The sequence below is a fragment of the Anopheles arabiensis genome, chromosome 2 (genome assembly GCF_016920715.1).
Source record: "Anopheles arabiensis isolate DONGOLA chromosome 2, AaraD3, whole genome shotgun sequence".
NCBI lineage: Eukaryota > Metazoa > Arthropoda > Insecta > Diptera > Culicidae > Anopheles > Anopheles arabiensis.
In genome coordinates, this window is record NC_053517.1 from 108,836,665 (window position 1) to 108,863,873 (window position 27,209).

Genomic DNA, 27,209 nt, shown 5'->3' on the forward strand with positions numbered 1-27,209 from the left:
TTCCAAGTACAAACTGTTGAAGTTTGTTGCGTTGAGCATATTTTACAGCTTTATATTCACCTCCAATTGAATTCTGCATATTCAACTGTCTCCAATAAATATCTACGCATACGATCTTAATCCTCTGGTGCTTGGGATGGGAATTCCAAGAATTAATTCCAACTGCTTCAGAACTAACCTCACAGCAGCAGCACATTTCACCCGGTTTGTGCTCCAATAAAACAAAGTGATCCTTATTTACAAACAATCGTTCCGCAGGCAAAGCCCTTTCTTCCCCAACCCCAACACGCACACATACTTTGTTTCTGTTTCTGCCTCTCCCGATATCAAGTGTGTAATAATTGGTGACTCTGTTGGCTGCTGCTGCTCCAGAACCCAACACCGCAACGGGTCGTATAAAAGTGGGAGCGTCCCTTAAATGGAAAGCCACTAACCACATATTGGTGGAGGAAGGAGTTGGTGGCAGAAAGGCAGCATAATTCCGACATACAGCTCTTTGCTTGGCAAAAAAATACAAACGGCTACGATAGCAGCAGTAGAGAGTGCCATGTCAGCATCCTCCATCTTCGGAACCATAACATGGTTTTTGAATAATGTGTCCCCTCCCCGGTGTGAGTGTTTCATCTCCCGAAAATAAAAGCCAACCTTCGCCAGCTTCGCACCGAAACGGACTTCCCGTAGCGATGATCACCCAACGCCACAAGAAGAGATCGCGCGCTCGCGCGATCGTCCCAGCAGCTGGGTGTGGTGGAGTGTTGAATTGATTCTCTTCTTTTTTTGCATTTTGATTGTCACATCACTGATCTCGCATTGGCCGCTCCCAGCCGATTTACAATGTAGTTTTAAGCGTTTTATTTCATCCACACTCTATCGAAAACAGACCATCCGACACGGGGGAAGGGGAACCTGTGACCTGTTGTTGTTCGACGCGCGTCTCTAGAGAAGCACACACACGTCAAGCAGCAGAATGACATTTGTCACGCCGTAATGGTACCGCGGACAGGCTCGATCCTCTCGGTTAACCTTTCCAATCTTCTGGACACCAGGGAGGAGCCTGTTTCCAAGCCTGCGAGGCCATCATGCTTCCCCGAATATCAATGCATCCACACACCCCATCATCACCTCTCACACTGGGTGTTTATGTTGCGCTTCAGAATTCAGCTTCAGCACGGGGAATTATTCGTAACACGAAGAAGAAACCCACAATCTTCGTTCCTAGAACCTACCCCCCGAAGTGGATATTCTTTCACGGAAAAGGCAGACGCGATTGGTGTAACGAGAAATTTGAATACAATGCTTGCGCTCCATGTAACAGAGCAGAGAAACAAGGGTGAGCAGTCCATATGGTTGTTGGTGACAAATTCGTATGAGCTCAGCCCAGCGACACAACACACCACCACACGCACCAAGGGAAAATAGTTCTGGAGTCTAGGCTCTAGGGAGAGCATCCCGCCACAGCGTTCGTTTCCACGGAGGGAAAAAAGGGTAACGACTTATTTGAATAACAATAAAACCGCTCAGCGGAACGCGAACGCTCATTCAGAACGGAAACTGTGCGCCGTCCACTGGCTGTGTGCTGTGTTGAATAACGCGATCTGGTTCCAGCGTGTACCACACACCCCGAAAAAAAGGGGGAGCAATTGCAATTAACAACAATGGGATCCAATGCTGCTGTTGCACTCGAGCATGATTTGGAGCATGTGAAGTAGAGCTTTGCAGATGAATCTATGCTCGAGCACAATGTGTACCATCATGCACACACCCCTTTTTTCGTTTAACTGGCTGAGAAACACGTTTAACCATAGAACTGTTCACTTTGGCTAGCATTCTTACTTAACTCAGGCCTGAAATAGGCAATAACTTTACATTGTAACCTGTATTGTGATACCTTCCATACGAATAGTTTCACTGATAACGCTCCTTTGCTAGAAGGTGGAATGGAACAAATGGAATGTAAATTTTACCCATTTCCAAACGATCCGTATCCGGAAACAACCATTCGATTAGACTCGAACGGCAAAGAGACGGTTGCATACCAACGAGACGTTCGAAACCGTGGTGACATACATCGTAAAAGGGGTGGTGAGTTGGAAATATGTATCAAACGACCGCTGGAGCGTGTTGTGACCAATGTTTCTAATCAAATTCGAATAAGCTCCAATTAGAAACGGACCCCAACCACCAAACCACCAGCTGCAGCGTAAAGTCATTTTCTTAAAATGAAAAATAAATTACCACATCTCGTTCAGCCAACCTCCTGCGTAGCGTAGAACCCGCGGGAACCCGAAACTAATGAAAGCAATAAATTGACACCCGCGATAACACACACACACATATTCTCGACACCGGGTCGAGACACACAAAAAAGGGCCGACGATAAAGAAAAAGCCATGCACCAAGACGAAATGGAAAGAAGGCTACTTTCCGTTGGGAGACAGAGGGCGCAGTGTGTGTAAGTCCTCCAACGGTTGAAGGAAGTGATGACAATGCAGCGTGACGAAGCCGTTCTACGGGGGTAGGCCCAGGCCGCTGCACGATGCACTTTCCTTTGCGCGATGCAAACGAACTCTCTCGGCTGAGTCAAGCGTTAAAGCGTTCGACTAAAAGTGGACGAAACTAATGTGACAGACGCTTGGGAAGTGGCTTGTATCGGCACGATGACAGGCGCGAATGAAGTTTGCTCGAGATCATGTGGCAAGAGCATTTAATGCTTCTGAAGAAAAAAGCCTAAAACTTAAATTGAAACCGTTACAAATTATTAAAAATGATTCTGAACATGAAAGGTACAAGCTTCCTAAAAAATCATAAAATTCTTTGTTTGTTCCAAACGGCTCAGTAGCTGAACGACCTCTTGAAAATGGCCGCAACGAAACATACCAATACCAGCACTCCACACAGCCCACGGAACAAGCAGCTACCAGAAATACTCGCGACCGTATCGGACATGCTCGATCTGGTAAGCTGACAAATCCCTAACGAGGCACCGAAACGGAGGCAGCCAACAACGGCTGGATAATCTTGCACTTGATCGATTCCTCTCGCCCTCAATCCAGTTTGAATTGCCCCAGACGTGGGCTGCTGTATCGTAATTCAGCTGCACCGTGTTAAATCTGGAGCGACTGTTCTCTGGACCCCAGCCCCAAGAGAACTCTCAAAACTCTGCGCAATCAATCATCATGCCACATGCCGTAGTCAAAAAACCATTAGAACGCGCAAGAATTCCGAAATACGCGTATGAAACTATCTCTGCCAAAAAGTCTTCATAGTGGCATGTAAAAAAACCTAAAATAGCAAACTATTTCTGCTTTCCCTTCCTGAGATTAAACCAGCTGAAGGGAACTTCCGCCCTCCAGAGTAAGATGTCCACATCCTGCGACGTGTGCGATGACGACGCCACCGCTCCGCATGTTTGTGGTTTTATCAAACTGGGTGTCATTTCCAGCGAGTTAGGAAGAGGAAAGAAGATGAAAAAAACCCTCCCCATGATAACTGAGAAGATTTATTTCGTTTCCGATTACGATTCTAACCACCAAATGCTCACGCAGCAGAGATTGCCCGTGCACCAAAGGGAAAGCTTATGGAATGGAGCCGCATGATCAAAGCGATTGGGTGGGTTTTTGGGGTATGATTAATTGTTTTCAGGATAGTGCCGATAGGTGTGTGCGTGTGTCCGCCACTTGCCAGTGTTATGGAACGTTACGTCCTCGTTGGCGGAAAAGAGCCACGGAAGAAGATATGACTCCGGTGATAGCAGCAGGCAGCAGACGGCAAACGATCAACGATCGCGTCTTCTTGTCAGCGCTAGTCATCATCCCGTAGACAACTTACTTAAACCGGTAGCTATTTCCTTGAGGCATGGGTCGAACATTCTTTTATTTTCGCCGAGAGATAAACGGATAGCAGCGAGCTGCAACAGGTTTCAGAAAATACGCTCCACAGCCTACACACACATAGCTCTATAGGTGTCATGAATTGATGCCCTGTAGGCAACAATTAGCAAGTGAGTGTAGAAACGACATACCTAAGCGTTGTGTATAGGACCCACTGCTCTAAAGAGGTTCGTGCCAGGGATTTATTACAACCAATTAATCTTCACGGTAACAAGCGTTGTTACTTCTCTGCACAAAAGTCTTGTACGTTTCGTCTGCCTGGGAGATATTTCCGCGAGCTCTCGTGATTCACCAAAAGAAAGCATCTTCCAAGTCGCGATCGTTGTCAGGGGTTCCAATATAATTATCATTTAAATATAAAAAAAAAATCCCACGCTCAATTTAGCTGAAGCTGAATACGATACGAGTACGACAATTATATAAAAATCCTCCCAGTAATGGGTCGTGAATGTTAAGTAAAAAGCCCACCCTAAGATATACACCGCCCACTGACTTGTGGTTCCAACCGTCTTGACTCACTTTCTTGCGAAACGCGCCGCCAACATGCGTGGGGGTCGGTCGGTACTCGGTCGGTGGTGTACACGGTGTCGTTCGCCGACCGCCACTCAAGCAAACGCAATCTGGAAAGAGATATCCTCTCCCACGCAATGCAACCTCTCCCAGACACTGTCCTCCAAGTGAGTGTGTGTGTGTGTGTTCGAACTAACGTCGTCATCGTCAAAGGGAAAGGACATACTTTGTAGTCTGCAGTGGTTCACTCCTTATAGGAAGAGGGACAAGATGAATTTTATGAAAAGTTTTGATCTGCTTACCTGTATTGGAACTGCATTTTGCGTTCGATGATGGCGTTGACAATTGGGGTGGGGGGTTTGAGAACTATCGGTGGTACCTCATTCGTGCTGCGAATTGTTTCTTCTTTTCGTGCCTTAATACACACTCCAAGTAACTTCTACCGAGCCGCAGCGAAAGAAAGTGATCCAAATATCCACCGTTTTGTTCACACCGCACCTTCACCAACTCGTGGATGACAATTTTGAACAACGCCTACTGCCTTGAACGCTTTACGCTCCACAAAGGCCCTACTACCAAACGACATGCCCCATAGGGAGAATGTGAGAAGATAAGCCACCGTCGCCCGTGGTAACAACGGACGCACACACTGCGGAGGTCGCGGTTTTGGCCGTTATAATTGGAGCCGAGAAGTTGTCGTGGGCACACTTGAGCACAGAAAACCGGTAAAACAACAAAACAGCACCAGGGCGAGCGCGCGCGCGCGTGCTGCTGCTGGTAGGTAGGTACACGCCAAATTCACAGCACCGACAGCAACGAAAATGTGTGCTTCACTCCGAAACCGAACCGCCTAAACGAGATCTCCTTCTAAACACAAGCACAGGTCGCGAATGCTGAGGATGGGGAGTAGGGCGCAACAAATAGGTTTTGCAGGCTTTAAATTCCACCCAACGCTTGGTGGTGGTTCGACCACTTTTCACAAACTATTCGTGTACGGGCTGACACAATCGGGGCACACTGGTGGAAACTGCGATTCTAGGCGCACACAAACACACTCTGATCATAGCCTTCTAGGGACGTTTTCTAACTTCTTTATCTTTACGAAGGCCACCGCAAAGGTGAGCTGCCGTTGGCATTTGGTTCGTGTTAGGACGATCGCTTGAAGTTTGTCGTTGCGTCTCTTTGCGAACTTACTGCAACGTGATCCACTGATCCGTCCATTTTTCTAAATATATTTTCACTACACACTATGCAAGTGATGCTTCTCCGCTAAATGTAACCAATTTAGCGATATCCCACACGGGTGACACAACACGATAATGCGCACCGCATACACGCGTGGCTGTTTACTTTCGCTTTGAGCGCGCGTGCGTCTTCGCCCCGTTCACTCGATCGACTGTGATCCGCGGCATGATCCGCGGCTCGTCGTAGCCCTTCCAGGTGACTGTGTGTGTGTTTGTGTGTATGCGCTTTTGTTTTGTATCGCTCTCTCGCTCGCAACCGGCTCGATCACGCACTCTCTCTTTCTCGCTCTCCCATACGCATTCTCTTCGTACGTTTGTTTAGCTTCTTTACCTTTGCTCGTTTTTACGCAAACAAACCCCCCTCTTACTTCATCCACACTCACACACACACACAGGCATAAGATGTGTGTTTCCTTTTTGGTTTGCATTCTACCTACACGATCGTCCTACACAGTACCGCGCATCGTTTTCCGTCCTTTACCCCGGTGGTCTCTCTTTCCGTTCGTAATCCATCACGTTTACCTCAACATTTCCGCCGTGTGTGTTTTTTTTCTTCTCTTCTTCCTTACTTCACTTACCTTACTTATCCTTCCTGCTTACATATTCCCGACAATCCCACCCCGCTTTTGTCTGTTTTGTGGTAATTCTTCCTTTTTCATTGTTATGCCCATGCTGCTACTGCTGTAGCGGTCGACAGCGGTCTTTCTTCCCCCCACTCGGCCACGTGTTGAGACCGGAGAACCGGTTGATCGCCGGTGCCAGGCTGTTGTAACGGCTAGTTCGGGGAGGTTTTTTATTTCCGAAAATGTACATGCGAGCGCCTTTTTTACGGTTGCCTAACTTTGGTGGGAAACCGGAAACGACATTTCTATTATACGTATCGTAAGGACCTAGGGTGATATGTAGCGTGTAAAAAGGGGTCCGAAAAAGGATAGAAGAATTCGTAATTAAATGACACAATTCAAAACACACCAGAATGTGCCACATTTCTAAGCATGGAATTGTATTGTGTTTTAAAATGAAAACTTTATTCGTTATGTATAATTCTTACTTTTCATCCACATCAAACCATCGATCCTTCAACATCCATCCCACCGGCCGAATCATCCGCCGGTGGATTGACCAGTGCGGCCGGAATATTTAGCGTCTTACCCGGGCACAGCGCTTCATACTGATGTTTCAGGCTCTCCAGCTCAAAGTTACAGGTGGCCAGTGCGGTCCGCAATTCGCACAGCAGCACCATATCCGATCGCAGCTCATTGAACGCCACACAGATATCTTCTACCGGGGGTGGATTCGGGTCCACCTTGAACTCCTGCAGTGCCTGCTCGAGCGCCTTCGCTTTCTTCTGGCCCACGTTGGCGGGCAGTTTCATCTTTTGCGATCTCAACGACACACCCGTGCCACGCAGATCCGTAAACTTAATGCCAGCGCTCTCCACTGCGCTTACCACCGAATCCACCTTGGACGTGCGTGGCTGCTGTTGGATCTTTTTCTTGTTCAGCTTTTTGTCCTGCTTTTTGTGCGATGTGTTCTGGGTACCGTGGGGCTGCGTTTGGCTATGATGCTGCTGCTGCTCCTTCTGATGGTGTTCCGTCTGTTGCTGGTCGGCCTGCGAGATGAGCTTCTGCAGATCTTGCGTCTTGCGCTCGCGCTCCTTCTTGCGTGCTTCGATCTTCTTCAGCTCGTTCAGCAACTGTTGCTCCTCCTCCACCTGCTTCGATGTGCGGTCGAACAGCTTCTTCAGCTGCTCCTTTCGGCGCCGCTCGTGCTCCGCATCGAACACGTACACCTTCTTCTCGACACCGCCCTGCCCGTTGGCGTTGCGTACTTTGTTCAATATGCCCACCACCTCGTAGTAGCGCTCCTTCAGATCTTCCACCGATTTGATGCCATAGTTTGCCCGCTCCCAACGGTCACACATGATGATGAACCGAACGTCGAACCGTTTGGCCAGATCGAACAGATGGTCCGTCTGCTGTTTGGTCCACTTCGTGGTTTTGAGATGCGCATTGTAATCGTTCAGCGTGTAAGTGGGAATGTCCAGCTGCTTGTTAAACCGGGCGAACGGATACTCCTTCGGCTCATCTGTCACGCGCTTCCAGTGGTGAAAGACGGCCCCGTCAGTACGGGCCGGATTAACGAACGGTGCCCACTCCCAGCGGCGCACCTTTTTCATGCCCAATCGGGCCTTCGTCTTCTTGTAGCCGGAAACGGTATCCGTTGGCAGAAGCGGTGGTGCATCTTTGTTGTCATTGTACAGCAGAGCAAACACCTCCCGGTGCATACCTTCAGGACGTTTGGCCACAATTTTTCTAAAAACAGCGAAGCGAATGAGTTAATCTACACCCAAAACCCAGGGATGACTTCTAGCCTACCTTTCGACAGTGCGTTTCTTAGAGTTGAGCAGTGCTTCCTTCGTTAACTCCGGCGTCACCGGACGCTCCAGCTCAAGAATATCCCGCACATCAGCCATGATGTGAGAAAATGTTTAGAAATCTAATAAAATTTACAATAAATATCGTTCACTTTACAATGTTTTGTTTGTTTTTTCCACAACTGGGGAAGAGCGTCCATTATTTGACGTTTCTTTTCCGAATCCTCTAGTTCGATCAAGAGCTATAAACGCACTGTAAAAGCACCAATACATTCCACTGTTTGTCGCGTGGATGACAATATTTGAAACCAACACGTGATTTATTTTCAAATTCGCATTTCAACGGATACAGGGTTTCTCACGATTTATTGGTTGGTTCCCATCAATTTTTGGTGGGTTCCCATGTTTGTTTGGTGCGTTCCCACGATTTTTTGGTCGTTTCCCAGAATTTTTTGGTGCAATTGTATTGATGTCCAATCGGAAAATACCAATAAATTATGGGAACGAACCAAAAATCTATGGGATACGACCAAAAAATCGTGAGAACGCACCAAAAAATCATGGGAACTGACCAATAAATCGTGGGAAACCCTGTAAGAATAAAAAAAAAACGCTAGTCGTACCACTATCATTCAGAGATTTTTTTTATTAACGAATTATTTTAATCCCTGCCAACCTTACACATAGCATGTGTAACTAGTTTTAACATTATCCTACACCATCGAATCAACTTATAGTTTCTTCTCTACATTATTGTTCACTATTGACTAACTCAAACCATTGTCTCATGGCATCGCTCAGTACCATCGGCAGCTGACCCAAATCCCTCACGATTACGTAGTACGGGAAGGGGAACACGTCCAGGTACGATTGCATGACGATCTGCGAACTGTCCTCTGTGAACAACGGCACTCGAACATCCATGATTGAATGCTGATAAGAACGAAAAAATAGAGAAAAAGAACATTTCATTAGCTAAATCTAGATGCAAGACATAAATTTCCTTCACTCCTCCCTACCTTATTATCGGGATTATCGATGATGATGTACACGATAAAGATCCTCTGCAGTCTGGCCAGCTTCACAGCATTCTTCACCTCCTTCTCTCCCTCGCTGTATATGTTCCGACCATCGCTCAGCACCAGCAGCAAATGCTCAAACACTCCATTCTCCGACGCCGATGCGTCCTCCGTGCTAAACGTTCGCACAAACTTTAGCAGCTCTGCAATGCGACTCTGATTCTGTGCAAAGTTCAGCGCACTAATCAGCTTCGGTCCATCGAACTGATCCGAGTGCTTTAGCAATATGCGTGGCTTCTCGCCGAATGACATCACGTTCAGCCGACCACTCTCAAGCAGTGACAACGCTTGCGACACCAACGATATCGCTTGCAGTGTGAGGTCCTTGGAATTGTTGTGATCCATCGACTTCGAGTCATCGATCGCGATCGTAATCTTGTAGTCTCGCTGGGCCGGTTTCGTCCTGCGCAGCCAGATCTTATCCTTGCGGAACTGCGACGCAATGTAGGGGATGATTTTCTTCATATTGATCCTCCGTCCCGTTCGGTAGTCTCCCTTCAGCCGGGTGCACTTGGTCGGTTCCAGAATCAGTCGCAGCTGTTCACAAAGATCACGCGCGCTGGGCAACATTTTGTGCGATATTTGCTGCCACTGTTCGAACGCTTCGTGGTCAACCGAACCGTCCTGCAGTACGGACGTTTGCATTTCCGTTTCCACCATCTTGCGCATTTCCAGCAGCTCGCTTGTGGTAGGATCGTCCGGCAGCGTTATATCGTGAAGAATTTCGAATCTGTAAATGAATACAAAAATGGAAATGGATCAGTACAAACGGTGTTACCTTGTACAAATGCTGTAATACTTACATCGTATGCGCCACTGTATCGTCACCTCGTGCCACCGTTGCCGTGGGAACTATTTCACCCTCCACCTCCACCTTTGTTTCGGTTTCCATCTTTTCCTTCAGCGCTTGCTGATCCTGTTTGGCCGGTTTGTCCTTTTTGTTTTCATTCTTCTCACTTTCCAGCAGTTCCCTTTCCTCGAGGTCCTCTTCCTGCGGTTCATCGTCCTCTTCCTCCATCAGCTGATCGGCACACTCCTCTTCCTCGTCCTTCTTTTCCTCCTCCTCCTCCTTCTCTTTCTCCTGATGCTGAACCTGCTTAGACTGTTCTTCCGTTGCGTTATCCATCGTGGTTTTGTCATCGCTCTTGGCATCCTTTACGTGCTGGAACTCATCATCGATATTCTCCTCCTCGTTTGCATCTTCCTCCTTCTCTGCGTCCTCCTCCGGACGCTCTTCCCGGTTCATCTGTTCGACCGTTTTCAAGCGCTTCTTTTCCGCCTGATCAGGATCACCCAGCGAACGATCCTCATCGGTGTGACCCTGTTTGCGGCGTTGCTCCTTCTGCTGCTGCTCTTGCTGCTGTTCCTTGCGGGTTCGTGTTTGCTTCGATTCCGCAATACCTCGATGGCCCTTATCCGATTGCTCGTTCTCGGCCTGCCCCGTACCTTCCTTGTCTTCGCCCGTATCCTGTTCGTCTAGCTCGTGCTCCTGTTTCGCTTCCGGCTTATCGTTGGCCACCTGATCGCTCGATCCCTTGTTCTCAGCATCCGGCATCGCCTCCACGCGATCCTCCTCCGTACGCTTATCGTGCGATTCATGGTGCTTTTCGTCTTCTTCTGCACGCTTCGACTGCTCCTCATCTTTCTTCTCTTCCTCTTCCTGCCCATCAGCTTGCTCGTCCTTCTTTTCTTCCTCCCCTGGGACTTGCTGATCGGCGTTCTCCTTGTTAGGATCTTCCTCCGGCACAGGAGGATCATCTTCCGCAAGCTTATTGGCAGCATCCGGATCGGTAGGATCTTCTTCCTCGTCCGAAGATTCGACACCATTGTCGTTAGCAGGATTGTCCTGTTTGTTTTCCTCCTCATCCATGCCTTCCTCTTCCTCATTTCCCTCCTGCTCGCCTTCTGCGTTCTCTTTCATTGCGTCAATATCGAACGGATTCTCCTGCTCCTGATCATCGCCGTCTTTCTGCTTTTCATTTCCATCCAAATTAAAGTCATCGTCCAAATCAAGCTCCTCCGGCTCCGGTGGTTCCTCCAGCTCGTTGTGATAAGGATTCTCATGCTCTTCCTCATCCTGACCGTCCTGGTCGTCCATGTCGTTGATGTCTTTAGGGCGCTTCTGTTTTTTATCATCCGTCGTGGGAGCTTCATCAATTGCATCCATTCCATCGTCCTGCTGATTTTCGTCGCCCTTCTGCTGCTTATCCTTTTCCGCGCCAAGATCATTATGCCGTTCGTCCTTTTCGTTCGTCCCGGTTCCGTCCTCCTCCTCCATGCTGTTATCATTTTCCTCCTCTTCCGGTTTTTCCTCATCATCTCCCCAAATCTGATCGTCCAGCTTCTCTGCCCCTTCTTCAGTTTCACCCATCTGCTTGTCGATGTCCTCGTCTTCGTCCTTTTCTTCCTCTGAATCCGAACCCTCCGGCCGTTCCATATCCTGCAGCTTTGAATCGAAATCTTCACTCATATCGATTCCCTTCTCCTCCTTGTTATCCTTATCTTCCTCTTCCTTCTCCTTTTCCGTGCCCGGCTTTCGAGCGTCATCGAGCTGATCTTCGCTCTCAATCTTGTGCGACGCATCCTTTTCACCTTCTCCATCTTCGAAGCCAAACTTTTCACCCTTATCACCATCATTGTTCTGATCGCCCTCCTGTTCCTGAGCTTCCTCGCCCAGCAGATCCTTCGGCACACAGAAACCCTTCGTTGCCAGCTCAATGAAGACGGTAAGCATGACGGAGAGCATTTTGGTGCATATCTTGTGCGCACCCAGCTGCTGTATCAGATAATACTCGACTAGCAGGTTGTACTGCTCCAGAATCGGTATCAAACGAGTGAGCTTTAGGATCAGCGTGCGCAATCGTGCGCTCTCGGTGGATGTTAGTTCCCCAGCCGTTTCCTCTAGCTGCGCCAACAATCCGTGCAGCTTGCCTACCACCTTCGATATATTGAGCGTCTTAAGATCACTCAACAGATCAGCATTGATCTTTTGCTTCAGATGTTGTTCCTGCAAATTGTAGCCCGATTCATCCTCCTCTTCATCGTCGCCACCTTCAGCATTATTTCCATCGTCTGCCTGTCCATTTGTTGCTTCCTCATTCTTATCCGCGGTTTCAGGAACAATCTCAGAATATTTCTTGTAGATCGTTTGCATCGCTATCAGCAGGGAGTGGATAATGTTTTCGATTTCATTATTCACGCTATCTTCATCGTACGAACCATCGAGCATGTTGCTATCTTCAGCAGATCGTGACGCCATGACATCTTTCTCGTACTGTTCAAAGCGCTGCAACAGTTCAACAACAGAATTACCGTACACTGAGCAGTTTTCTTCCATTTCAACACTTCCCGCGAACTTAAACGCATCCTTCAGTGAAACCAGCTTCTCTCGTACAACGGCTAGCTTCTGTTCCAGCTGCACAATACGATCACGCATACAGTAAGCATCACCGACAGTTTTTTCCAACTCTACATTCAACTCCACTGTCTGTTTGAGCGCATCTTGCGTCAGCTTCGCAATCCTTCCGAACTCCGCCGAATCACGATAGTAACATCCATCCGACAGGCCAGTTGGACCGTTGCCTTCCAGTAACTGCAGCTCATCGTCCGCTTGCTTTGGCGCAGCAGCAAGTAGCAGTTTGAATTGTTCCAGAACTAAACGTGCGTCCAAGGCGCAACGTCCCACAACATTCAACCGCAGGCGATATTCTCCGAAACGTAGTCCACAGTCATCGTTCGACGATTCTTCCTCGAGACAGGTGTTCAACTGATACAGGTTGGCTATAAGCTCTCGCAACTCGAACACATTGCCAACCATTTCTGACAAAGCTTTCCGCTGATTCTGTACCGCCAGGAACATGTCGATCGAGAAACCCTTGATGCGATCCACATTGATAGGTCCGGCTATATCGGGATCGGGTTGCAGCATCACCTTCGACAGCAGCTTAATCTTAAACACACACTTGGCGTAGTACAGATTAAGCTTATCGTTCAGGAACACGATGTGTTGGTCTACCTTGCGGTACCTCGAACCATGCGTCAGCAACTCCAAACTGAATGGTTTAATTGTTGGATCAACCGGATCAGACCCACCGATTGCTGACTCAACCAATCCCGTCCTGTAGCTCAGTCCAAGCACGGTGAGCGTTTTGTAAAAGTCCGACAGTGCTTTCCGTTTCTGGTTCAGGATCTGTTTGGCCTGGGACTTCTGCTTCGGCCGTGGCTGGGTACGATCTACCTCCAGGCCACGCAAATACTCGATTGTTTCAATCTGCTCGTGCATAAACGTGTCCAGACCGTACACCAATCCCGGGAACGGTGCGTGCAGGATCGCTTCGCGACAAACGTTGCGGGCCGTCGTGAAGAATCGATCAATCTTCTGGAACAGCTGAACCGAACCTTGCTGACTGCCACCGCTAGTGTTCAGCGCTCCGTTCGCTTCGTCCGCTTTGTTAACCGAAAACCGCTCCATCAACTTCCGCGGAGCCATGAAACTCTTCACATCGACCATGTAGTACGTCACCTTCGCCTCAGACCGCAACACCTTCACCTTCTGCTCATCGGCATCGTTGATTTCCTGTGCCGGATCTTTGGGACAAAATATGGGCGCTACTCGGGTTGAGATTTCCGTCTCGAACTCCTTCAGGAACTTGTGCAACTGTCGGTGCACCCGGGCAATGTTGTTGCGCATGCTGAAGTACGATAGATCCTTGTTGAACGATTCGATCTTAACAAAGTCCTTCAGCTTCTTCTCAATCGGAACCCGCTTGGTGCGTATGTGCTCTTCGATTTCTTCCGCAAATTGGCCAAAGTACATGTGAATGTTGTACAGTGCTGCTATCAGAGTGTCCCGCTTGGCTTTGTCACACCCGAACTGCTCTTCACTGAGATAGTGCAGGTACTGCTCGAACGACTTCATCACACGAAGCCGCAAACCGTACTCCGCATAGTTGGACGATTCCATGAACTGCTTTAGGACCTTTATAACATCCTCGATCGTTACTCCGGATTCCTCCTCCTCCTCCATCTCCTCGTTCATTTCCTCTGCGTCCAGCAGTTCCTGTTCGCCGTAGCACTTTTCTACCTTGTTGTAGTCGAGCAGATGGCTCAGCTTACCCTTTCGCTTTGCTCCCACCTGCAGATACTCGTGCAGAAGGTTGTACATGAAAAACCAGTAACGGTACGCCTTGGAACGGACACGATCCAACGTTCGCGATAGACATTCGCGCCAGTATTGCAGCTCCATACGCATCCAGCGGTGAATGTACTCCACCACCTCCCGCTCCAGATCGCGCATGTTATTTGCTCGATGAGCGACCCCATTCCATTCGTCCATTTTTTGGCGCAGCAATTGCAGCCCAGTGCTGAACCGAACAATCGGAGCAGTCGACGGAAGGCTCAGAATGCGCTTCATGATCAACAGAATGTCGTTCAGCACGGCATGGTCCGGCCATTCCTGCAGCAACTCCTGCACACGTGCTTCGACGGTTTGCAACACCTTCACGCACTGCAGCACCTCCGGGATGTTGGCGTCGGTGTAGAAATTATATTTGGTCGCATGATAGGTTCCGCCCTTAGTTTTGTGCTCTATCTGGCTCACTTCCATCTGATCGTCATAACGCTCCTGCAGCAACCCGACCGCCAAACTCAACGCACCGTATGCAATCTCATCGAACTCACTGCCGATGGTGGGTTCATACTTGTGTGCGATTTGGTTGAAAATTTCCAGCTTCGTTTCGAACGGTTTCACGAAATCCATCGACACGTTTTCACCCTCATTTGTCGACGTTACGCCCGGATGGTAATAGTACGATCGGGTATGCTTTGCCATCAGCAAAATGAAGCTCTCGCATATCAAAGCATAATCCTCGTCGCCTATCGTGTCAGCCGGTTTCTCCTTGCGTGCCGGCGCTTTAATGATTTGTTCCAGCGTATCGTTCTGTATGAACTCGGCAAAGTCTTCGTCGACGTAGTTGGGGAACATTTCACTGATCTCCCGTTGCGCTACGACGTCCTCGTTTTCCTCGTCACAGTGCGACTTGGTAAGGTACAAGCTGTCCTCCTCTTCCTGTCGCTTCCGGCGCAGATGCTCCTGCTTCTGCCACACCTGATTGCAGACGTTCACGATACGATCGAGCTCGGCAAACGATCGCTCACCGACGATCCGCTCGACGGTGATCCTGTTCAGCACCTCCTGCAGACGGGCTTTCAAGAGCCGGAAGTATGACTGCTCCGGCTGTGATAGCTTCTCCATCACTGAATAGATGTTCACCTTATGGCGATCGTCGAACAGCTCGAGCGGCTTCGCGCAAGGGAACTGTATGAACTTGACCAACATCTTTCTCAGCGCACGGCCGTCGTTCAGATCGTAGAACGCACCGTTCGGTTTCTGCTCTATTGTCACTCGCTTAGCACACAGACAGTGCCGCAGCCCATTCAACCCGTATCTAAACGTAGCGATTGCATTGCACAGCGGAGCTATAAAGTCACGGTAATAGGCAGAGTAACGCTTCAAGGTGTGATGCTCGAACTGAAGTGCAATGTCATTCCACAGATCGATTTGTGAGACTAGCTCGGATACCTTCAACAAAAATGCTTGTGTATGATTTCGATTATTCAACACATTGTGCATATCTACGACATAGTCCAGACACTGGACCGTTGACTTCACGAGCGCCCCAATCGTAGCAGGATGGCAGCAGGATAGAAGGAAATTGTTCACATCCCTTACCAGCTCGGCATACAGCACTTCATTTTCTGGGCGTAGCGCTACCTTGCGAGTTAAATGCTGCTCCTTGCCCTTTAATCGTTCCATCTCGGCGAGGAACAGCCGACGGTAGTGTTCACCAAGCTGCCGATAGTTCATCGTCACTGCCATACAATCGTACGTGCGAACAAGCGTTTCCAACAGTTCGATGTCTTCTTGTAAATAGCGTTTCTTCACACGATTCTTTTCCACTGGATCCAACAACGGCATGAATACGTACAAATTCATCTCCAACGCTCCGGTAAGCGTACGTATTAACGAACCCATCTGCCAGTCACGATCACGATCCGCTCCTTCGTCCTTCTGTTCGTTGACTTGGTCTCGATATTGGCGTAAAAGTTGCGCAATCGCAAGGAAGTCCTTCACAAATGCATGTGAATCATCTTTCACTGCCTCACTTTGTTGCACAATGTAATCGAGTTCCTTTAACAGTTTTCCAGCGACAGTGGTAGCTAGCTGTAGGTTGCTGCTTTCCGCTCGATAATCCTTCGAAAGCACGCGCGTGTTGCTCCACAAAATCGTAGCTATCGTGCTCAGTGTAGTGCGCCAGTCGGGTAGCTCTCCCAGTCCCGTTACTCGGAATCCACACGATCCTTTGCCTACGAGAATTGCCAGACAGTTCATCGTGAGCAGTGCACCACGGAAGCTGCTTGTGGCCGTGTCTGCCGCATCCATCTCATGGTTGTTGTGATGCATTGCGTACACCTCCTCACTGTCAACGTTGTGGCAAACGCTGCGTTGGATGCTCAGCGAACTTAACTCGAGCCGTTCCAGCGTACTGCACACCTCATGCCAGTACGTGCTGAGACTGCGGTACAGCTGGGGCGGTACACTTGTGAGCAGTTGCTCGAACGGAACTTCATCGATCAATTCCAACATCGAACTAAGCGCATGCATTGCCAAACGATGTTCTTCGTCCGTTTGTGCTTTGATCGCACTCAGTGCATCGATTCCTAGGGAGCGTATGTTCAGCACAAAGTCCATCCGTATCTTATCCTGTTGTTTTCGGGCACGGGACGCCAACAGCACCTTGTACACAAAGTATTCCAGCAGTGGCAAGCGTTCCAGCTCATACCTGGCCGCAGTAGGAAGACATTCTTGCTCTGGGAGCGATTTTGTATTCTGCTCAAAGGAACCAATCGCATCGATGACATGCTGCAAATCTTGCTCCTTAGTTTCTTCGCCCCTAGTGCCGTTATGGGATGCGATCAATTTGTAGTATCTCTTGAGTGCTTCCGCATTCCGGCCGTCGATCAGGGGCATGTCGCAAGTATTCGAATGGTCTTCCTCCTCTTCATCAACCCAAGCACAATTACGACGGTTAAACATCTTGGCCAGCAGCGATCGTTTCAGGTCAACCGTCTTTACATCATTCAGCAAAGTCACACGGCGCTGGAACTCCTCGTACGTATGGCGTTTGTTCAGGTTGGGAATCAATCTTAGCTCATCAGCCAACCCCGTCAGCTTGATAAACTTATCAACCTGTTCAGCACTGTACAGCGGTAGGTACTCGAGGAATCGCTTTCCATATGCCTTCCGAACCTTTAACAAAGGATGGGTCAGCTCAGTAATGGATTGGCGAAGCACTTTACGCACATCGCTTCCATTCTCCGCCGGGCCGTATTCTAGAAAGCTGAGACAGTGTTTTTCGACCCATTGGAAGTGCAGCGTAAGATTATCCATCAATCCAGCCTTCAGCTCCTTGTTCTCGTACATCTTGCGGTGTGACAAATCGATTAATCGATTCAACCATTGATTGGACAGGATCAATCGAACGTACAGCTCGTCACTCATCGGCGTGTCGTGCAACGTTTTCACAACCATCGTGCGATAGTTGGTAAGAAAATCGTACAACATGAGCAACAGTCCATTACCAATTCCATCGTTGATCAGCTTATCGTGGACGGCCTTCGAGTAGGACAGTAGATCGATCTGGCTTAGCTTTGTAACCGAGTCTATGACGACTGGCGAAAGGATTGTATTGAGCAGGAGCTCGCTGCTAATCATCCGCGGGTCCAGCTCGCTGCTAGCTGCCAGATAATCGCGCAGTCTTGGGAATAGATTACGATTCCAGGGTAAATCTTCCGTCGTTGCTGATGCTGCTGCTGCTGCTTGCGGTATCTGCTGCACTATTCCACATAGAATTTCATTCAACTCCACGACTAAATTCAGCACCTTGTCCATTGTCAGCTTTTCCCTCGATGAATTGCCGCCATTTTCTTTAGGCTCGCTTTTACAGTTGATTTCGCGCTCTGGACCCGTTGCCTGAGGTGTAAATTTAATACCAGATGGTGCTGCGTCCCAAATTCGTTTGCGTTTTCCTTCCTCAACTTCCTCATCCATTCCAGTTATGTCCACTTGTATGCTATTTCCATTGCCGATTGGACGTGTAGAGTTCTTCTGTTCTATTGAGTCCTTTTTCATTTGAACTGCTTCGCCGATCGCTCTTCTTAGATAGGCTGCTCGCATTTCAATATCAGCACCAGTGCTGATTTCGTACAAAAAGTAAAGCAGGAACTTTAACGATCCTTTGTCTATCTTCTCTGCTCCAATAGACGCGAAGCGATTCGATATGTCCGCCAACACACGCACACCATCCAGACCTTCCGCGAAACCACGAAGCAGTGCCAGGAACGGTTCGGCTTGCAGCTTAATGCGGGCCAGCTTCGTGAGACCTCCGGCAGAAAGGGTAACATTTTCAAACCGCACCGTGCTTCTTCTCACCACAACCGATTCGATCACCCTCTCGATCGTTTCCTTTAGCGCGTTCCGATAGAAGTCCAATCCAAACCCGAGAAGATCCACATTTGAAGTGCGTACGTACACGTCCATCGCACTCAGCTTCAGACAGTCAGCGCTCCGTTGCATACCCTGCTTCTGCAGATTCTGCGTCAGCAGCTGAGCGAAACGCACCAGATGTGCCACTCCGAATGGACTGAACTGCTCGGCCTGGCCGGAGCTGCCTCGTAGCTCCTTGTGGATCAACAGACAAGCCTCAATTAGATAGGGTTCGTAGATACCGCTAGCAAACACCAGCCGTCTCAAATCGTCCTCTTCGTACACATCCCGGCTAGCGAATGCCAGCTCAATGCAACGATTTCTCATCGCACGCGAGATTTCTCCATTCTTCGGATCCAAGGTGAGGAACGCTTGGAAGTTGTGATGCCGCTGAACCACCTCCGTTGCCATTTCGTCATCTCCGGCAGCGTCCGTCTTGATGGTACCTTTCTCCGATATCATCAACGTACCGTTTGGCTCAAACACGGGATTCAACCGATCGAGCACGGCGGACGAGCACAGGTTTACATGCTCCAGGCAAATGTGTTGTCCGGTGCGAAGACATTTCACCACCTTCGAATCAACCCACTCGAAATGGCCGCCTGTATTGAGCGTTTGAACCTGGCGGGAGAGATACTCCAACTTTTCCAGCACTTTCGACATACCGCCGAGACGATTGATTGGAACGTTCGATCCTCCGTGCTGACCGAGCACACTGATGGCATTCTGGAGTGCACTTAAACGCTTGCGAAACAATACCATCTCCCCAGTTTGCAGCGGGCTGGTAATGTTCCCAGTGAATGCTAAAATAAAAAAAAACATGTAATTAATACTTTTGTCCCATGACTCCACGATGTGCTTTCCACTTACCGGCAGCTCCTTCACTCAGCTTCTCGTACTTCTCCCAGCATTCTAGCAGCGTTAAGACAGCCCCTCCCTTTGTCAGCCCAGCAGTACGCTCCTGCAGCAGCAATTCACGCACTCTCTTCCTCAACGTACCCTCCACAAGTGTGGCCATATCCTCCAGATGACGATTGAAATCAAACTGCTGAAAACTTCCCGTCACCGTGTCGTCGATCGTGTCCACCTGATAGAGCGTATCGGCCAGCGTAGAATGCAAAGCGATCAGCTTCGTTTTACCACAATCACTCGGACCACACAGGATGATCGGTTTCTCCAGCTGCACACACTCTGCTACACTCTTCAGCAGCTCCAGCTGACTGGCAAGTACCAGCGTAGATGTACCACCAGCCGCCGTTGTCGATTGCTGTTTGACCGCAACCAAAGGAAGCTCTCCTGCATCTTCCATTGCCGCACCCTTCTGCAGCACAATGTCGGCGAGATACAGCTTATCATCCGTCCAGTAAAGGCCAATGTCTTGTGATATCCGCTCCAGCTCATCCCCATCGCAATGGAAAATATCCGAAAATGCGGTCACAATGTAGCGTTTGTCTAATTCTGCCCGCATCCTCTGGTAGTACACTAGTTTCATCTTTTCGAACAGTACTACCAGCAGCTGATGTTTCAAGCTTCCACTCAAGTCCTGCCCATGCTGTGGCACTACAAATCCACAGCGCTCACTGAAGAACAGCTCGCACCAGCGAAGGATATCACGAAGATTTGCCTCGAATGGACCACCTTTGTAGCCGAATTCCAAGTTCGTCAATCCGGTTTCCAAACGTTCCGAGAACAGAACCATCCGCTCCGCAAGGTCAAACTTTAATCCTTCGTTGTGGTCCGGGGTCCGCTGCTCGAAGTAACTGACGGCCGACGATTGCAAGACCTTATCCGATCCTTCACATTCCATCAACCGCTGACCAAGCGCATTGAACTGCTGCTTATATTTGCCCTCAACGACGTGTAGCAGATCCCGACGTTCGAGTTTTCTCAGATACACCTTCGTGAAACGGTTTAGGAAAGATTGCGGCAAACCCTTACGACCTCCACCTTGGCGGAGTGGATTCTGTGCCGCAAAGATGCGTGTCCGCTTGCCCAGATGGAACGTTTTGTTCAGCTCCGCAATGTACACCTCGCCACGATGATCTAGGATGGCGTTCAACCCTTCCAGCACACTTTGCGGAGCCAGGTTCAGCTCGTCCAGCAGTATCCAGGTGTTGCGCTGCGCCTTCAATGCAGCTAGCAATGGTCCATCGCGCCACACAAACGAACCCAGCGTCGGTCGGGAGTTGCTGTCGCCTTCCGCACCTTCCGATACCTCGAGCGATCTATCGTCCGCGGGCAGATCGGTACCGAACAGATCGGCCAGATCCGTATGCTCGCACAGATTGATACGCACGACATCGTAGCCAATCTCTCGGGCAAGACTTTCCACTAGCGACGTTTTACCCACTCCTGGGGGACCTTCCAGCAAAATGGCTTTATCGAGACTCAGCGCAGACAGCAAGCGGAACAGATTGCGCTGCGTGGTAGGCGCGGTGAACATGAACTCCGTACTGCGCCGATTGGATTGATGCTCGCTTGGGTCCAGCTCGATGTAAAACGGATGAATACCGAAGCGGCTTTCCGTTGCGGTGATCACAGAAAGCCCACCCGAACTTGTCGCCTGCTGATCATAGTCCACCATGTTTATCTTGCCGTCCCACTGAAGCAACTCCTTCATAAGCGCCATCAACGCGCGTCGCATCTGCCGTCGGATGGACACAATTTCATCGTACGTCTCGTATGGCAGCATTTCCAGCGAGTCAAGGAACACCGTTTCCAGGCCATAAATCAGAGCCTCCGGTAGTCCCACCCGACCAGCATTCTTTGCAACGAATCCAACCCACGCCAGCACGTCACGAATGCTGAAGTTGAGCTTTTCGATCGATTGCTTCAACTGTTGCACCTCTTTCACGATCACGCGTGCGATCGGTGTCATTGATTCGCTTGCGACTGGGAACGCCACACTGCTCGCCATCACCAGGCGACGCAGTGTGTTCTCGGCTATGCGCGTCAAATCATCCTCCGAATCCGTTGCCCGGCACCAAATCTCCGTCAGTCGGTTACGCAGGGCGGGTGAGAGTTCCTTCTTTCCGAAGTCACCACCAGGGTTCATCGTAGCCAGAAACTGGAACCCTTTCGTTGCCGTAATTACAAACCCATCGTTGGTCTGCTTACCCTCTGGCGTTGTACCGTCCGCAATGGCACCCGTTGCTACGCCGCCCTTCTCTGCCAGTAGCAGTGTGCGCTCGGGTTCTAGCACACAGTTCAAGCGCTCCAGCACGGAATCTTCTGCGAGCGAAATTTCATCGGCAAGGAAAAAGCCTCCCTCCTGCATGGATTGTACCAGGGGACCATCGGACCATTCGAACAGCTGATGTTTCTTCTGCCCGGCCGGCTGCACGCCATCCTCATCCGCCGCATCGCTCTGATCGGACCGATACGGACGCAACCCTCCCAGAAAGTCGGCTCCCTCCGTATGCATGTGGCAGTTTAGAATGCGGAGTGTTCTACACTGCAACGATGCCAACAGCTGGCAGACGGTCGTTTTTCCACACCCAGTTGGACCGACGAGCAGGACTGGCTCGTTAAACTGCAACGCTTTTGCCGTCAGTACCGCCATTCGACGCATGTCAAACGTCCACACGATTCCTTCCGTACCAGGTCGGTTTTCCTCCAGGTGAGCGGGCTCGTGCAATCGCTCCAAAATAAAGCGCGTTACTTTCGACGTTTGCTTGGACAGCCTAAACAGAGCGTCTTCCTCGACCCGCTTTCGGAAGTGGGTGAAGAGTGCTTCACGGATGATCTCCGTCTCGTACGAGCTGCGTACCTTCGATGAAAGCACCAGATAGCCTTCGTCGATAAGGTGTTGGTTCCAATCGTAGCCTCTTTCATCGAGCAGCGTTGGATCGGCGTACGTGTAACGGTTGCCCCAGCGGAACAGATCGCGCAGCGTAAAGTTCTGCTTGGACGTTGTGCTACGGCGGTTTAGCTGCAGGTCCGACATTACCTTCACCATTTTCACGGCATAAGATCTTGGTATGCGACAGCGCTTCTCCAGAATTACCTCCAGCTCCGGTTTAGGAATGTCCGAGAAGTGCAGCTCGATGAAGCGATTTTTGAACGCACGCGAAAGCATCTTACGGCCACCGTACAACCCGGGCGGGTTTTGTGTGGCAAAGAGCATAAAGTTAGGATGCGCCTTCACCACCACCTGCGTCTCTGGGATGAACAGCTCGCGATTATCGTCCAGCACGCGGTTCAGCGCTTCCAGGATGTCGCTTGGTGCGAGATTAAGCTCATCCAGAATGATCCAGTATCCGTTGCGCATTGCCTCCACCAGCACACCCTCCTTGAACGTTAGCTTGCCGGTCACGTCGGCCACGTACGTACCGATGTACTCCTGCAGATCCGTATGCTCGTGATTATTGATTCGAAGGCACACGTTACCGCTCCGTTTTGCAATGTACTCGATCAAGCTCGTTTTACCGGCGGACGTTGGGCCTTGCAGCAGCACCGGCAGCCTTCCGATCGAGATGATTCGTGCCAGATCGCGCAGATTGTCACGCACACTGTCCGTCAGGATGTAGCTCGTGCACTCCTGTACCTCTCGGGGACCCTGCTCAATCCAGTAGCCTTCGAAATCGAGCTGTTTCTCCGCATTCTCCTTCGGGCGCGGTATTGGTGCAAGTTTTTTCAGCACCACTCCGGTACTATCCTTCGGTAAAAGCGTCTGCCGAATGTACGCCAGTACGGTGGCGTGCGATTTCAGGTCCAGCTGGGTGAGGAAACTGATACAGAACGCTTCGTACAGGTTGCGTTCGATCGAACCACACAGATTCTTCCCACTGATCGAGAGCGCACGGCACAGTGTACGCAGCGAAAACACGGGCCTATTACCGAGACCATCGTTCAGCTCCAGCTGTGCCATCGCACGCAGCCGCCGGTAGAGCTTCACCGTGTTCATGATGCGTCCCTTCTGTATGCCCGTCGAGGAAAGGTAATCGTTCACGAGAATGAGCAAATCGTTCTCGGCCAACAGCTCGTCCACGTAGTATTCGGTGAAGCGGTTCCGAATGCCCACTGGCAGGTCCTTCTTGCCCACGTCCGTGCTGGGATTCATGCAGGCGAAAATGCGAAAGTTCGGGTGTCGCTTCACGGGCGTGTAGTCTCCCCGCTCGAGCAGTACGATCGATCCATCCGGCTCGAGGATCGTCGACAGACACTCGAGCGTTTCCGTTGAGGCAAGATTAATCTCATCCAGCAACACCCAGTCCCCGTTCCGTATGCAGCTCACCAACGAGCCGGGTATAAAGGCGAACGATACGTTGATCTAAAAGAAAAAAATACGTTAAAAAGAACTCTCCACAGTCACAGGCCTCTAATATACTTACCGAATTCTTCAACTGTGCATCCAACTTTCGTAGCTTTCCCTGCAAGATGTTCCATTTTTCGCGCACATTTTCCTCTTTCCTGTCCATCGCAACGGTCTGCTTCTGGCTGCCGCCCTGCACTGCCTTCTTCAGCGATGCTTTTTCCGCTATTTTCAGCATCAGCTTCACGAGCACATCATACTCTCCGCTGCCATAGCACATGGCCACGTTCGAAAGAAACTTTTCGTTCTTCTGCGCGTTAAAGGAACGCCGGAATAAGCTTTCAAACTCGTAGCGCAACGGTGTCACCACAAAGCCCAGATCGACCGGCTTGTATCCGCCCACCAGATCCGACACATCGGACTGATTGTTCATATTCACCACCACCAGCTTGTGGTGCGTTTGGTAGGCCAGATACTGTACCGAGCTCGTCTTACCCACGCCCGTTTCACCCACCAGCAGTATCGGTTCGTTCTGTGACACGGCCACGGCAATCCGTTCCAGCAGACATGCCGCCGGTCGCGTGAAGGAAAAGGTCGGTGCCGGCTCGTTATATCCCGCACGGTGTTGCATCGTTTTCACCCGCGACGATGCATTGCGATCAAGCTTCTGGCGCTTGTTGAGGAAGTCATGCTCAAACTGATCCGACGCATCGGCATTGTTTTCATCGTTTGCTTCAGCCGGTAGCGAGCGCTTCAGCACGACTCTTCCGACACGAATTTCACTGCCTACGCTCACCTCAACCGCCGGCTTGTACTCTTCGCAGAGATGATCGCAACGGCTCGGAAGGATACCAATTTTCCCACCGATTCCTTTGACGAGCTTCGTCCGAACCGGACCATGCGGCACGTGCGAGCAGAACAGATCGACCGCGTTCTGAAACACAAAGTAGGCGCACTCGGCACTGGTCGCAGAAAACGACGGATCCGATCGACGACAAAGCTTAATCAGATCGCGCGTCGACACTAGGCGACGGTTGGATCCGGACGAAAAATGCATTACAGCTAGCTTTTCGCTATGCTCCTGCTGGAAACGGGGTAATGCGTCGTCCCCTCCAATGGCTTGGTCCAGTTCGCCGCCCCCTTGCAGATGGGGCTGCTCCAGCAACGCCAACTGTTCTGCGGTGAAGTTCTGATTATCATCATCCGAATGGCAGCCGCTGGAAAACGTCAGATAAATGTCCACAATTCGCGTTGCCACCGTGCGTAGCTTCGGGTAGTGAATGCATATGATATCGCACAGCTCCTTCCTCGACAGTGGCACTATCGTAACGGTGCAAAGGTATTTCTCCAGCAAACTGTACGTGTTGCTGTGAGCCTGCGATGCGTTCGATTTAGCGCCGGAGCGCAACGTGACGAACAGCTGAAAGCCGGGCATCACGTGCAGACAGTCACGGAATCCAGGCACGCTTAGGTACCCGTTCTCGAGCAAATTCGTCAGCACAGTGCACACGTCCTGGGTGGCGGAATCTAGATCCTCCAACAGCAACCAATACCCATACATAACGGCCTGCGTAAGTACGCCCGGTTGCCACACAAACTCGCCCGGCGTATCTGTGCAGCGGTACTGACCGAGCAGGGTTTTACTGTCCGTCTGATCGCCAAGCTGAACACGGAGGAATCCACTTTTTGGTGCCTCTTTCTTCAGTGTCTCAACATCGACCTCGATTGTTCCATTGCCGTCCAGCTCGGCCTCCTTGGAACCGTTGCTATGCTTACGCTTTTTAGACAGCTCTTCCTTTAGCGCCTGCCGTTTACGCCGCTCGACACCTTTCGGGGCTATTCTTCCGGTGGCTTTGGCAAGATACTCTACCAGCGATGTCTTACCACTTCCGACCGGTCCCGACAGGCAGATGGCTTTGCCCGATGACACACCGAGGGCAAGATTGCGTAGATTAAGCTTCGTAGAATTCACACTAACCACCAGCTCGGACTCGGACTCTGCCATGCGTTGGTAAAACTGAACATTATCTTTATCGAAAATGGGCAGCAAAACATCGCCCACATTGGTCACGACATTGCTCTCGTACTGCCAAACAATTTTACCCGCACTGCTGGCAGAATCGTCCGTTTCGTTGCTCTCTTCAATCTGGCAATAGATGGACTCGTTCATGCGATCACTCTCCTCCAGCATCACCTCCACCGGTATTCCATCGTCCAGTGTGTTCAGTTCGGTCTGGGACATGCCGGCCACCATCGCCATTATTCGGTTGAGGTAGTACCTTTTTCGAGGACAATCTTTGCTCTCGTACTGTTCGAAAAATTCCGACCAATTCCATGCCGCACCATAGTAAACTCGATCCGCCATCAAATATCTGTAGCATGCCTGTATCACCTCCAAGCTCGTGTCTTGCGGTTGATTGGTCTTTTGTTGCTGCTGTTTGCGTTGCTTCTCCTTCGGTTTGTAATCACTATCATCCACATCGCGAACGAATGGGGATGGATTTTTACGGAAAAATTGCGTCGAATACCTGGAGGAAAACAGAGATCATAAATTTTCAATAAAATCCAAATCATATAGTATGCAGTGCACACTTACCTCAGCACATCCGGACAGAGCAATATCAACTTCGACAGGGCAATGCATTTCCTACGGTATATATGGTGGCCTGCTTCTTGCGTCGATGTTTTCTTCACGCCATTCGCATCTTCTTCCCGTTCGAACACGTTCGTGACGATCAGCAACAGTATGCTGCGGAACCGACGGCCGATTTCCTCTGTGTAGCGTGGATTTTCTAACAAATCACCCAGCACGGCACAGATATCGTCCATTTGTATGGAATTCAGCTTCTAATCGAGACAAACACGAATTATTGCCGCGAACATTCACATATAATGGGAAAACATTACACGTGCTGTGCACCCTACCGTGGGCAGCCACACTTACCCTTAACCTAGAAAATGGGTCCAACTCCTTGCACTGCATTTTCTCCCGCAAATCCCTCACATGGTGCAAAACCTTATCGCAATCAATCTCCATCGTGTCTAAACAATTTACCCAACACAACGAAATACACTGAAAATACTGCGAAAGTGGAAAAAAGGCTGTAGTTTTGGAACTGCGAGCACACTGCACAACTTCGCCGACCGCTACTGAGACCGAAACATGTGCTTCTTGTCAAAAACCGCACCGCACGCGTGCACGAGTTTGTAAATAATGAAGAAACGTCATGTAAAGTGCGTTTGTTTTGATTATTAGCTTGTAGCTGTGTGCGTGAAAGGGCACTTTTCCAGGGCTGCATTGAGGCTGTCGC

General features: G+C 50.0%; 3 protein-coding genes across 4 annotated transcripts in view; all 3 read right to left on the bottom strand.

Moving 5' to 3' along the window:
* The window catches only part of LOC120895502, a 30,628-nt gene extending 24,823 nt beyond the window's left edge, over positions 1 to 5,805 (bottom strand). For both annotated transcript variants that reach the window (XM_040298953.1, XM_040298952.1), the window contains exon 1: positions 4,703 to 5,805. In XM_040298953.1, coding sequence (XP_040154887.1) covers positions 4,703 to 4,719 — 17 coding nt within the window. In that variant the 5' untranslated portion in view covers positions 4,720 to 5,805. The remainder of the gene's footprint in view (positions 1 to 4,702) is intronic.
* Positions 5,806 to 6,626: 821 nt separating this feature from the next.
* Positions 6,627 to 8,221, bottom strand: LOC120895507 (DNA methyltransferase 1-associated protein 1). Its single transcript, XM_040298958.1, has 2 exons — positions 8,023 to 8,221; positions 6,627 to 7,959 (listed from the first exon to the last, which is right to left on the bottom strand). The coding sequence occupies exons 1-2, from the start codon at positions 8,118 to 8,120 to the stop codon at positions 6,708 to 6,710; spliced, it is 1,350 nt and encodes a 449-aa protein (XP_040154892.1). The 5' UTR covers positions 8,121 to 8,221; the 3' UTR covers positions 6,627 to 6,707.
* A 426-nt stretch (positions 8,222 to 8,647) lies between these two features.
* LOC120895500 (midasin) lies at positions 8,648 to 27,091 on the bottom strand. The gene is made up of 7 exons (XM_040298948.1): positions 26,843 to 27,091; positions 26,495 to 26,745; positions 23,978 to 26,426; positions 19,515 to 23,916; positions 9,904 to 19,447; positions 9,041 to 9,830; positions 8,648 to 8,954 (listed from the first exon to the last, which is right to left on the bottom strand). Exons 1-7 carry the CDS (start codon positions 26,933 to 26,935, stop codon positions 8,772 to 8,774), a joined length of 17,712 nt encoding a protein of 5,903 aa, XP_040154882.1. The 5' UTR covers positions 26,936 to 27,091; the 3' UTR covers positions 8,648 to 8,771.
* Positions 27,092 to 27,209: the final 118 nt, after the last annotated feature.